Source organism: Melospiza melodia, chromosome 2, assembly GCF_035770615.1.
Source record: "Melospiza melodia melodia isolate bMelMel2 chromosome 2, bMelMel2.pri, whole genome shotgun sequence".
NCBI lineage: Eukaryota > Metazoa > Chordata > Aves > Passeriformes > Passerellidae > Melospiza > Melospiza melodia.
Window position 1 is genome coordinate 132,155,075 of NC_086195.1, and position 13,871 is coordinate 132,168,945.

At 35.9% G+C, this 13,871-nt stretch overlaps 1 protein-coding gene across 1 annotated transcript in view; it reads left to right on the forward strand.

Annotated features, from left to right (window-relative positions):
• The first annotated feature begins 737 nt into the window (after positions 1–737).
• TMPRSS15 (transmembrane serine protease 15) overlaps positions 738–13,871 on the forward strand; it is a 51,449-nt gene continuing 38,315 nt past the window's right edge. Inside the window, exons 1-8 of the mRNA XM_063150348.1 lie at positions 738–882; positions 3,635–3,765; positions 4,159–4,226; positions 4,996–5,037; positions 7,257–7,393; positions 9,133–9,177; positions 10,192–10,229; positions 12,392–12,497. Of these exons, the coding sequence (XP_063006418.1) occupies positions 738–882; positions 3,635–3,765; positions 4,159–4,226; positions 4,996–5,037; positions 7,257–7,393; positions 9,133–9,177; positions 10,192–10,229; positions 12,392–12,497 (712 nt within the window). The remainder of the gene's footprint in view (positions 883–3,634; positions 3,766–4,158; positions 4,227–4,995; positions 5,038–7,256; positions 7,394–9,132; positions 9,178–10,191; positions 10,230–12,391; positions 12,498–13,871) is intronic.

The window sequence follows — 13,871 nt, forward strand, 5'->3', positions numbered from 1 at the left end:
TTTAATTTATTCTTGCTCTACTACAACTGCAGCTCTCACCCTCCACAGCACTTTAACTTTATCAAGGACTTGCATCCCATGGCACATTTATGCCTGGCAAGAAAATACAAAACAAGCACGCATTTCACAATGCCTTCTCTGATTAGTTCTCCAGTTCTGTGGTCAAAGAACCATGTCTTACACAGATTAAATTTGTGCTGCTGAATTACTGCTCAGTGCTGAACATGTTGCTGAGCTATGGCACATTACTAAACAATTCATTTCCCAGCACTTCCTTTATAAATGAAATTACTTTTAAAAGAACTTTCTAAGCAGAATGAGGAAAGATACAGCTTTCAGTGTTCCCTCATAATTACCCTTGTGAGGAATTATCAAAAGAAAACTGTATAAGCAATGAATTTGGCAGCAATATTTTATATTGTCACTTAAAAATATCAAATTACAAGAAATAGTGCAAATCCAGTGACCTACCTTACATTTCTGTGGGTCTGCTTGTGTCTTATCTGAGACAAGTGTCTTCAGTGCTTCCCCTCTGAGTGGATTTCTTTTCTTCTTATTTGCATATCTTGTGCATGATTATGACTGCTCAGAATGTTGTAAAAACCTGTGTCAGTGAAGTTTTATGATGTAATTCATTTACAAGCAACTCCTATAAATATCTCTTTGTGTGGATTATTACTTTCCTTCTCAAGCTGTGTCCTTTCAGGCCTTAATTCACACGAGTTTTTGAGACAGAAATGAAGCTGAAAAAACCATCTGATGAGAAATATGTTTCTCCTAGTAGCTATGAGATTTTCTTTGCTTCTCTGCTTGCAATTTTTGTGTGTGTTTGTGTTGGACTGATTGTACTTTCTTGGTTATCTATCCAGGAGTTGGAACGAGGTAAGTGGCCAACCTTTAGCTACAGTCTTCTAGGAATTCCTTAGACTTTAAAGACATTGCTCTTAAAATTGTAGGGGGGGTTTTGTTTGTTTGTTTTGTTGCTGTTTTTTGGGTTTTTTTGTTTGCTTTCGGTTTTTTTGGTTTTTTGGTTTTTTATTTCATGTTATGTTTTTAATGCTGGGGGCAGGGGAAGTGGTGTTTTAGGGTTTATGTGTTTTCCTCCCCTGAAAAATGATGTGAACAAAATAGGGGGAAACACCAAGCTCTATAATCATACTCTGAAGATATATAAAATAATTGTCATGGTTTAGGCTTTGGAAAAGATCCCTAAGATGCAATCCAAGCCATAAAGCTTGGATTATTCCCCCATATTCATCAACTAGTGAAGGTAATATGGAAAACAGAGAAATTTTTTTGAATCAGAATACAAATAATCCACTGAAAGGCTAATAATCTCCTAAAGTTTGTGGGGCCCATCCCTTGGAATATATTAATTTTTTATTTAAAAAATATTTTTAAGTCATTTATTGGTATGAGAGAGTTCCTGCATCCGTCAGTTTATTTGCCCCAGGTAAAGTCACTCTTAGTCTTTATTCAGTGCTCTGAATGTAATGGAAGAAGTTACTGATGCTCAAAGCAAACTAAATTAAAATATCAATATATATATTGATATAATATATTTATTATATTTTTATACATATTATATATATTGATTTATACGACAGATAGATAGATAGATAGATAGATAGATAGATAGATAGATAGATAGATAGATAGATAGATAGATAGATAGATAGATAGATACAATGTTTCATGATTTTTAAATGGAATTAAAATTTTGGTTAAGAAATCATGTGTATATAAGTGAAAGGGCCACATCTGGAGGACTGCATCCAGTTCAGGGCTCCAAAACATGTGAGGGATATGGAGCTGCTAGAGAGAGTCTCAAAGTGATTTTTTGTTGCTGAAGAAATATTGTGCTACATTGCTGATTTTGCTGCTTTCATTAATCAAAAACCCACACTATTTCATTCTGATGGCTAAATTTCCATGAAGACTAAACTTTCTGTAAGACATTTGTTAAAAAAATAAAAGCAACCAACCAAAAACATTATGTCAAAATATCATGCTTGTTCCTTCAGTTGCCATTGGTTTTGTTTCCAGGTTTTAAAAACTGCACCAGCAACCAACTTTCTTACCTTCTTACCAGAATGTTATCACACTCCAATAAAATAAAAAGGTGTATTATTGAATCTAGAGACAGGCTTTTATTTAATGACTTTGTTTTTAGAAGAAAAATAGGAAAATATTTTAAAAAATATGATTAGAACATATTTTTAATTATAGTTGATATATAATTTTAAAAGGCTCTTGCTATTCAGAAATATTTTTAAATAGATTTTCAATTGTTTTAAAGACCAGCTTTCAAAGAAGATCAAAGCAGCCTGCTATTATTAGTTGATATTCAGTTGGTGTCACTATGCTATGCCTTCCATAATAAACTGTTCATTGTAGTATTTATTGCTTATCTGCTGTTATGATTCAGTTATTAAATTTATTAGAAATGCCTCTGCCCAAATTAACGTGCAAATGAGACTGTATGCCAAAGTCAATATTACAGGTTTTATCTAACAGTAAATAAGTGAGAGATAAAAAGGAAGAAATAGGAAAGAGGGGCTTGGGAGGGGAGAGTAAGGTGGAGAAAGATTAAGTAGAAAATATCAACTCCATGGATCCTGATGTTGATCTTCTTGGTGGTGAGGGTTTCTTGAAAAACACAGAATCAAGTGGATTAATATACATTTGGGCCAGGTGGGAATGCCCAGGTTCCTGTTAGGGGGTGTCCTCAGGGACGAGAGGGCTTTGGTGGTCACAGCCTCTTTATGCTGTTTTGCCATAATGGGCAAAACTCCTTTATAACAATGTTTAAGCCATGAACGATAATATTTCTGTCTCTGACATCTGCTTTGGTCTTAAAACTTGCTTTGATGTTAATGCCTTCAAACACAACCTAAAATACCACTGGTACTGCAGCCAGTAAGAAAAAGGCATTTCCTATCAATCAACTTTAATTCAGATATTTTCTGAGAGTTTCCAGTATGTTACGCAATGAAGAAATAATTTTTTAATGTATAATGAATTCCTTTATGTATACCTCATGTCCTGTAGCATATTAAAATCAAGATTAAGTTTGCAGCAAGGATCAGTTGTCTAATTTCTCTATAAATTCTCCCAGAATTTCATGTATGTATTGGTGAAAAAGGTCAAAAATAATTTCGCTATTCTGACACTGGATGTTTCCAGTGCTGTCATCGAAACCAGCATATGCATATAAAAAAGGGCAAAAATACATAAAGTGTGAGGCAATAATTCATAATATTTTTTTATCCAGAACATACAAAATACTCATAATTCACTATTTGCCTTCTCATTTATCTCTGTCCCTTGTGTTGGACAGAACCAGGCATATCATTATATCCTTTATGCACTCAGTGTTGCAGGAAAACAGCATCTAAAACAAAACTGAAAGTAATGAGAGCTAAGGGCAAATAGAATTCATAAAAATATGATTACCAATACAACTATTGTAAACATTGAAAAGTCTTTTTTTCTAGGCAGAACATCTCTGATCAAAAAGCAGTAAAAAAAACCTAGAAATCATTGTATTGATGATCTGTGTGAAATAAAATCTAATGTAATATTTTTCATTTATTTCTATATAATTAAAACACCTTTTTTTTTCATTATCTAGTTGAAGCAGAGAGGATTACTCATAGCTATATGGGAATATTAAAAATAGTCTCTGGCACGTCTTTCACTTCAACCTTACAAAACAGTTCCTCAGCTGATTTCAAAGTCCTTGCCTTTGATGTCGAAAAATTGGTAAGAACCTATCAGCTTGTGGTTTATTCAAGACTATTTGTAGGTACATTAATTTCTTACCATTAACTGCTGTTGATATTTTTTCTTTCCAAAAAAGGGTTATTTCAGGTCCTAAGCCTGGTCAGAGCCAATTATATTCCTTATTTGAGAAAATCAGTGAATCATCAAAGAAATACTTTGTTTTTGTAGTATAGAAAAAGTTATTTAGTGCTGAAACCATGATTATGGTTTGAGAATGTGCGTATATTCAATTATTATTACTTTATTATTAATATTTAATTATTATTACTTTATTTTTATTAATATATTATTATTTATTATTATAATATTATTATATAGTTTGGGGGGGTTTTCTATTATTGTATTGGTTCAAGATTCCTGTTTCTCATATAGGTACAAAATATCTTTCATGAAAGTGATCTGAAACACAAGTTTGAGAGATGTGAAATCTCCCAGTTCAAGTAGGTACAGCTTAATTTAACTTTGAAAATAAATGTCAAAAGTCCTTACTTAGATATTTCTCTCAGAAGTATTTACCTTGATTATCAAGACATCCTTGGGAACCTCCTATGTTATGCCTTTTACATCTTACATCTTCCAATGTGCTCAGTTTGACACCAGTGTGTTTCCTTGGGTGAAATTTCCTGCCTCGACCAAACCAGTAAGGCTGAGCCCTAACAAACACCCACTCAGAAAAATTCCATATTTCAAAAAACTGCTGAATTATTTTTTTGCCAAGGTGCTGTTCACAGGGATGCTGATCCTTGCCATCTAGAACAAATTTCAGGTTAGAGATCTCCTGGCCAAAGCCTGGAGGCTCAGGAACTGATATGTCCCTATGATCCACTTAATTCACATTCCTTAGGGCTTTAACAAGTAAGACTGTCACTTGACATCAGGAAAAGCTGCAGCTTCTGTGTCCTAAAGATTCCATAAATTTGGTACACTGAGATCTGCTTCATTTAGTAAAGCTCATTTTCAATATTCTGAGGTGTGGTTGTCCTACTGAAGACCTGCTGACAAAAGTTATACAGCCAGGTCTGTGCTGTTAATTCCTTCTTCACTACTCTTAATAAGGTTCTGATTTAGCAAAACACCTGTAACACTGTTTCTCATTATTACACAATTCCAGGATGTGTTCCCATGGTGTCCAAAACATTCTAATCCCAATGGGAACCATGTGGTGTTGGTTGTGGTTTTTCTTTTTTATTGTTTTTCTTTTTTCTACAGGAGGTCAGAAGATGATCATGACAGATTGACATCAGAGACCAGGTAATTGTATATGACAAAGTTTACTTAAAATATAGGCAAGAGACAATGATACTAGTAATTTAGACAGTTCTTCTGTGGATTGTGAATAAATTTTTTTTTTATAAAAAACCAAAACCCAAACATTTTTATAATTTAGATAAGGCCCTCTAAAGAGGATGAAGCTTCAAGACATCTTTTGTCTTAAAACTTCTTTAGGATTAGATTTTAAAAAGGTGATAGTCTCTGGGACTGTCGATTTAGAAAGAAAAATGGAAGAGTGAGAGAGGTGAGAAACTATCTAGAAAGGAAAAGATATAGGTTTGTGCTGAATTTGCTCATGTAAAACTTGTTAAACTGAGGTCAGATCTCATGTCACTACCAGCAACTCGAGTTTTAAATCAAGAGAAGTCTAATGACACACTGTGAAAGGCAAGAACAAACCAGAGGATAAAAGATTGACTCTAGCAGAACTGAAGAACCCTGGGAAACGAATGGTATAACTTGCTGTCTCATAGGTGAACCCAGAAAATTAAAGTGCACATTACATGAAAACAGATCAATAGTTCTGTGCTACCACATGTTCTTGCAATATCAGTGTAAGTACATAAAGTTGATAAATATGTAGAGGAGATTTGTTTATTTGAATGATTGTCCTTGAAAAAAAAACCACAGACAAGATATTGGGATATTATCTGGCCATGAATATCAATAAGTAATGGGAAGCAGATTAATATTGGAGCAATCTTGACTGGAATAGTGAGGACATAACCCTATTAGCTAGAAAGCAGAGTATGATCGCTTCATAAAGGATTATATAACATAAAGGGAATGGACTGCACAGCAGCAGCAACACTTCCAAAGTGCTGTCCTTGTAGGTAAATCCACTCAGGAAATTTGGGTTCTGCACAAAGAAAGGGACTCTTCTCATCAAAATCCGGGCATCAAACATGGAGACATCTCTGAGGGGTTTGTTCAAGGCTGCCTTTGTAAGTGCTGGGTTTTTAGTTTTCTCATCTGGTCAATTTAGATACCTTTTAGGAGGAGACCAATTATGCCAAAGAACAGCTTATTTCTTTCTGTCAACCAAAATGGGAATCTTGATATCTGCACTGTAAATATCTGTGTTGGCAGAACTCGTCCCACCACTGTATCTTGACACAACAATCATAGAAATTGCAGAAAATCTGCTGGGTTTGAACCTTGGATCTTGTTTTTAATACAACAGTAAGGATCTGTTTTAACTTCTCCATCTAATAACTTTGTCTCAGACTTTACTTTCTTTTCATTTAAAAAGTGTTTACCCCTTCAGGCAATCTACTTGGCATTTCACCCTTGAAACGCTGCTGCTGAGTCACAAGGAGAGCAATAAAAGCTTTTGTTTGCTCAGCATGGCCTAGTAGTTATCAGAAATAAGTAAGAAGGAGAGCTTTTCTGCATATTGCAAACTACAAACTATGCTCAGCAAAATGACAAATCACAGGATTAATCACTCCTTACAAAGAGCACTACTGAGTCAGTTGCAAGTGGGTAGTTTAAGAGTAAAAAAGTTTACACCTAAATTTAAGTAAAGGAGAAAATGTTTATCTTTGGCAAGTGTCATACTTCAACATTATCTTACTCTAGCTGCAAATATAAAACTTCATAATAGTGTCTAGAAAGGATGGAGAGAACAAACAGAAAACACTCTGGATAAAATTCATAGAAGTTAAATGCAGTTTAACCACAATTTCTAAATATCTGTTTTCAGCCATCATTGTTTCTTTGTGAGAATCCAGACAATCACAGAGCAGATCTGCAAAAATGCAGCATCCACAGATTTTCTTTATAAAAATGGTCACTTTGTATTATATTTTGCCATATTATACAATTTTAGTAATACTTCCAGGTTCACCTTCAATATTTTAGGGCTAAGACTAACAGACCTGTTGAGCAACAGTAAAGCTATTTCTTTAGTTTTCAGCTCTATTGCAGCAATTGAAATTAATGTTGTCTTGTAGGTTTTTTTTCTGATAGTGAGAGTAAGAGTAGATAAAGAAAAAACAAAGTTTCTCCAAGATTCAAACTGACCTGATGATTAAGAGATGTTTCTTTATATCATCTTTGCCAGCCAATATTTAAAAATCAATCTGCCTTTGCCATTGGAACCAGAGTTAGAATGAAATATTGTCTAGATGATGTTGCATAGCAGATTTTTTCATCAGTTTGAATAACTAATTAATTTCTCTGTTTTGCATTGCTAGTGTGGTTGTGATCCTCACCCTTTATTTTACCCAGATGGCAACAGTTGAGAAAATAAAAAATGAGCTGGTTTTGGGTGTCACTGCAAATAACCCTACCGAGACTTTGAAAATTGATGTGAACAGCATACAAATCACAGGTAATATTAGAAAGTTGGTTTTTTTGAGGTTTTTATTTCTTTTTTTTTTGTTTGGGTTTTTGTTGTTTTTTCGGGTATTTTTTGGTTTTAATTCTAAAAATGCCTCAGAACTACAGGTAGCAGGAAGGAAAGTTTTGTCTCCCAAACAGTAATTGGATTGTTACTTTTCCAACATTCCATAACTTTCAGTAGCAGCTTAAAGAAGAATTTACAACCTTTTCTACTAGAAAGTATGACCAGCATTGTGTACATTCCCTAAGGAGGGAGTAAAGGGCAAGGTAGCGGTTTCCCATTGAAAACCACTCAATTTCACTTCTTATGAAGCATAATATTTGTAATTTTTAGCCCTCTAATTAAAGCAATTAAGCCCCAACCATGTTGTTTCATACGTAAATACAGTTACAATTTTATTCTGCTAAAGAATGAGAGAAGGGCTCAGAGTGGCAGTGAGTAAATACTCATTTGCTGAAAAATATGTCCTGTAGGAAAACAAACTGCTTTGGGAACAGTGCACCCAGGGAACTGGCTCCATATTCCTGTAGAACCTAGGTAAATGTAAGTGGTGGAGAAAGGAACAGGGCTTTGAGGACTAGGTAGCTTTAAATTCTGCAAATATACAGATATTTTATGTAAGTACTAGAAAATATATCAAAGTCTAAATGGCAGCCCTTCAAGATCAGTGAGAATCCTTCTTTTTTTTACCTGAATAAACCTTCAAAACAGCCCTTCACTGAGGATGACGTTAAAAAACAATCTGAATTCTTTGAAGCAGAAGTTGGTAAGCTGACATTTGAAGACCTGCTGGAGTTACCACTAAGTAAAAACTGAGGAGTGGCAATCTGCTGTGCCATGTCTCTTAATCTATACTAAAAGCTGCATTTTTTGCTAAGTACTTCAAGTATTCAAAGGCTAAATTCAGAGTCTGGGCATATTTAGTTCTCTTTACTGCTTGTTTGTTACAAATTACCACACAACACTGTGGAAATTGATTGCTCATTACACTTCAGAAATGCCACCAAAAAATTAATTAAGTGCCTCTTAAAAGGTTCATCCACTGATGAACTTTGAAGTAGTCAAACTTTTATTGTTGTGGTTCATTAAAATGCCTCTTTTCACGTGAGAAATCACCTGTCCACTCTACCAGGAGTGCTTCAATGAAATAATTGTAACTAATTAACAATCACAATCATATGGGGCACTTTTGAATGGTGTATTTCAATACGTTCTGCTAGAGTCATTCCTATTTCAGAGAGGGAGAGAGCTGTCACACAGGCATGACTTGCTTGAAGTGAGTTTTCACAGTGATTAAAAGTAACTTTCTTTCTTGTAAACTATCCCAGGTTAATTTTAACTCACTCAACTCTTCTAAATACTGTTCTCTAAGACACAGGTGCCCTAAGACTCTATGCCCTCCATAGAGTAAAAAGCCTTGAGAGAGATTTCCCAGGTGAAGACATTTTATGTGCAATACAATCAGTAGGGATTGAGGACTAAAAGGAACTGCAGTGGCTTTGAAACCTCATAGCTCCCACTCATTTTTGGGATATTTCTTCCTTGGTAACATCATGGAGTTTGAGAAAAGATTGGGAGCAGGATGAAGCAAAAGGAGGGAAGCAGGACACTGATGGTGATTCAATGAGAAATAGTCATGGCTGATTTCTTTTTAATCTTTATTTCTGACATCTAAAACTAGACTCTGTGCTATAAAAGAAGCTTATAATGAACTTGTTTTCTTCCAGTAGCTGCTGAAAATCCTACTACAGCAACACCTTTAACCTCATCAGGTCAGTATCTTTCTCAAAGCAGGCACTAATTTTTGTTACCAATACAAGATGAAGGAAAACAAGAATTGCTGTTCAGCTCACCTAACTTAGGACATCTGCACTGGTTGCAGCTGGGGCTTGACTGCCAGGGTCCATTCAGTGCTAATTAACTGCTTTCCCCATTTCTGACTATTTGAGAAAGCACTGAGTGATCTGTAGTCTGTACAAAATCTGTAGGAGCTTAATTAGAGTATCAAACCAAAGGCTGAGTCTCCATTAACCAGCTGAGCTGCAAGCTGAAGATTTTGTAGATTTGAGGAGGTAGATCAGGGTGGGGAGTCCTGCTCTCATGTTGTGGTTATTGATTTACTAAGCAATGTTGAGAGACAGATTTTCTTCCACTATCCCTGGAAGTTTTACAGTGATAAGACACAAAGCAGACAAATTTAGTCTTACAAAGCTGCCAAAAGTCAGCAAGAGAGATAAACAATACAGTAAGTGCTTTATAGCACTAGGTGCAGATAGTCACACACAAACTGATTCAAATTATCACACACAAACTCTCCAGGGCACAGGGTACCAGAGCAGAAGCTAAACAACTGCCCTTATAAATATAGGAGACAAGTATTTATTGATATTCTAATTACAGCCGCGGTGATGAAAGAGTTACTGTTAGTCTGGTTACAGGCCTTCCAACGTGTATAGTCCAAAGTGTGCAAGTACTGTGTCTATTCCCAAAGATACAGTTTAAACTGCTAACATTCAGGTTTATCCCTATCTGTCCCTTCCTCTGGCATGTTATCTTAATGCTCCCCTGCTCCTAAGTTCAATGCTGCTAATCATCCTCAAGCAAAATTTGGAGACTGGGGGAGGTTCCTAAGCAAAGGGAAAGGGAGTTGAGAATTGTCAGCACCCAAGGTTGGAATGCCAACAATATTCCTGATGTGAATTTCTTCTCCCTTGGCCTTGGGTCTGCTTTAGGTCATTTTTGTATTTTTGTTAATATTTCCTGCTTCCTTATTCTTTATATTTCAGTCCAAATGTCACAATATACCCACATTTTACCATACCAGGTACATTTACACCTGCTGGATGCAGGGTTATGGCTCTGCTGACCCTAAAATCATCCTTTGCCATCTCAACCTGTAACTTTAGTGAGATTTTCTAGTAATTGTGCTTATATCACTGCTGCTTCTGTCATTCTCCTGTGTTTTCCTTTTTGCTGTCAACTTGTGCATGCACTTTTGGGAACATCTGTAGCAACCACAATTTTTCAGCAGTTTTCAAGATGCAGCTCCCTGATAACTGTTTTCTTAGAACTGTTTGCTCCTGCATGCATGTATGTTTTATGTCTTGGAATGTTTAATTCCTTCTAAATTGGTTATCCTGTAGTAAATGTATAGACAGATATGTTGGTATAAATATATATATATATGCGTATATATATACACACACACACATATATATATAATATATATTATATAATATTAGATAATATATTATATAATATAAATATAATATATATAACATATATAATATTATATATTTATATATATATAAATATATATGTGTATATATATATATATATCTTTTGAAGTTATTGAAACACTTGGGATTCGCATATGTATATATGTGTGTGTGTGTATCTCTTTGAAAACCTGTGATAGTATGAATTAAGCTTTTTTTTCTCTGCAGTAGCTGTGAGAACAGTCCATCTATTCACTGCTCTTCTCTCTCTCTGCCAAAGAAATTGTGTCCCTAAATTTGCTGACACAAAATGCACTGTAAACAGAATGGCCCAGTTCAGCTTAACAGTATTTGCTAAATAAGCAAGTTCTGATCAAAAATTGGTGGGAAATCCTCCTGCAAGTTTGTGCACTAGGTCTGGGAGAGCAGGAATACCTAACAAAAGTCATTTGGTGATGGCCAGTGGTCAGCAGCTTCTGACCACAAATCTGATGGGTGACAAACTAAGAGAAATCCTTACTGCATCTTCTACTTTATTCCTTCTGGCCCTTAATCTTATAAACAGGTACAGGATCCAGTACCTGCAGTGACTTGGGAATTGTTTTCAGTCAAAGACATCATTATCCTACTCACATATTTGAGTCTTAATTTAGAAAGTAGAAATAGTAAACAGAGATGCTAAAGCAAATTCAGAGAGGAAAAGAAAAAAGACTGTTTGGGAGCTGGAAGTGCCAGGTGCATCCTCAATGAAGTGGAACTTCTGTTGGAGCAATCACAAATACACATTCCATTTTTCCAGAACGTTTTGCAGTTTACAATCACTGATACGTATCTGCTTATTTACCCAGGCATTTGTTCATGGGTAAATATGTACACACACACACACACATACACACACACATATATATATACACACCTCTGTATGTAAATAGACAAACACTAGGTAGGTTGGAAGCTCCTAATTTATTTGTAGAGCAATTTTATTTGTCAGAAAATGTACATTTCCCTTTTAGTACTAAGGCTGAAGTTGTCATAACTTTTCTTGTTTCAACGGATCCCACGAGTTTCATTACAAGTTCCCTGACACCAACTCCGGGTCAGAACTTTTACAGGGGAAGACAAGAAAGAATTGCTCCTTGTTGCAGACATTTTTTCATGAAAATCTTTTCTTTCAGATTTGTCTATCTTCTGGGGAGCTGAAGCCCCAGAAAGAGAATGTAAACAATGATTATCAACTGCTGTAGAATGCAATAAGATGCACTTGTGATTGGTTCATGTTCCAAGTTCTTAATTAAGGGCCAATCACAAGAGCAAGCTGGGGACAGAGTCCCTAGACACAGAACTTTATTATTTATTTCCTTTCTATTCTATTCTTACCTTAGCAAGCCTCTGCAACTTCTCTCCTTATTCTATTTAATATAGTTATAATGTATTATATATCATATATCAATAAATCCAACCTTCTGATCAAGAAACAAGATTCTCGTCCTTCTCTCACCCCAGTGACCTCCTCAAGTCACAGTAATAGCTCCTCTTTTAGTGGGGGGAAGGGGGAAGGAGGAAAGGAATCTTTTGTTTCAATAACACTTGGATTTCACATAATTTTTTCTTATGTTTATTGTGACACTGGAGCTTCAGGACCAAGCCACTCAAGCTGGCACTACCTGGAGTGCGGGGAGCATTTTTTTTCTTTTTTTTTTTTTTTTCTTTAATATCTGCAATAATGCAGCTATAAAAGCAGATTGGTTGCTCCTTAATTCTGCCCAAGCAAAAACAGAGGTGCTCCTTGAGAGCAAGAAGTAGAGTTCTAACCTTGGGTTGTGTTTGTCCAGGTTCAGGACAGCTCACCACAAGCAAGCCCTCAACAACTGTGAGTGAGTAACTCTGTGTGTGTGGAGGATACGCAGGGAAGGGGCAAGGAGTAGAATTCTAACTTTGGGTTGTGTTTGTCCAGGTTCAGGACAGCTGAGGGGTTCAGGAGCAGGGAGGAGGCAAGGAGTAGAGTTCTAACCTTGGGTTTTGTTTGTCCAGGTTCAGGACAGTTCAGCACAAGCAAGCCCTCAACAACAACGGGTGAGTAACTGTGTGTGTGTGGAGGGGCAGGGCAGCGACAAGAAGTAGAATTCTAACTTTGGGTTGTGTTTGTCCAGGTTCAGGACAAATCACCACAATCAAGCCCTCAACAACAGTGGGTGAGTAACTGTGTGTGTGTGGAGGGGCAGGGAGGTTCCACAGAGCAATCTGAAACTGCAAAATTGCACTGCTCATGTGCAGACTCTTCCTCACAGGATTCAATCCTTGTATTACATTCCTGAAAATTCAGGATATGCAGGTTTGCCTTAGACCAAGGAGACCTCTTCAAGGAGAAGGGACTTCTAAGACTGTACATGCTACAAAAAATGCTGGATGTGTTATGCATGTTGATGCACACATTGGCACTAATAGTAACTGCTCTTTTTTTAAAATTCATATTCTTTTTTTTTACTTTTATGAGGAAAATAAAATAAGCAAACAGATAGCAAAGTGTGACTTCCAATAGACAGAAAGCTGAAAATGTTTGAGTCTTTGAAAACATTCTCCAGCCTTCTTATATAGTGAAATATATATGATTTCTGCAAACAGTCTAATGTGTTCAAGTCTTATGTGTTTACTGCCCTTATTTAATTGAATGTAACACTTACAGCACAATTTAGGGTAATTTGCAATTTAAAAGAGGAGTCATAATGTTTAAGCAGGAAAAATTGATTTCTTTCAATCCAGGAGGTGGCAGTGCTGTTTAGTTTTCTGAGTTGAATAAACCAAGGATTTATCAGGTTGTGTGTAAACAATGATTTCTTTCCTGATGGGCTTGTGCAAAATCTCTTCCTGGGTTATTGGTTGGAATTTTTGCTCTGGATCTAGAATGCTCAGTTTTGTCTCTGCTCATCTGTGGAGATTCATTCACTGGCCCTGTGTCACCTCCAACACTTTACTGGAGTATGTTTGGTTCATTTTAATTTCCAGTTGGATGCAAAATGGTAAATCTTGTGGCTTTGTGACATTTGCATTGCCAACACTGAGAATGTTTTGTAAAGCACTTTGAGGTACTGCAATACATCCACGCCAATTGCAGTCTGGGACACACAGTAAAATGTCGTATTTAATCTGATTACAGAACTAACAGCTCTAAAAAAAAAAAGAAAAAAATGAAATTTTACAGATTACTATTCTTCCTTCTTGCATCAGAAATGTTGACCTTTTTCTGTAAG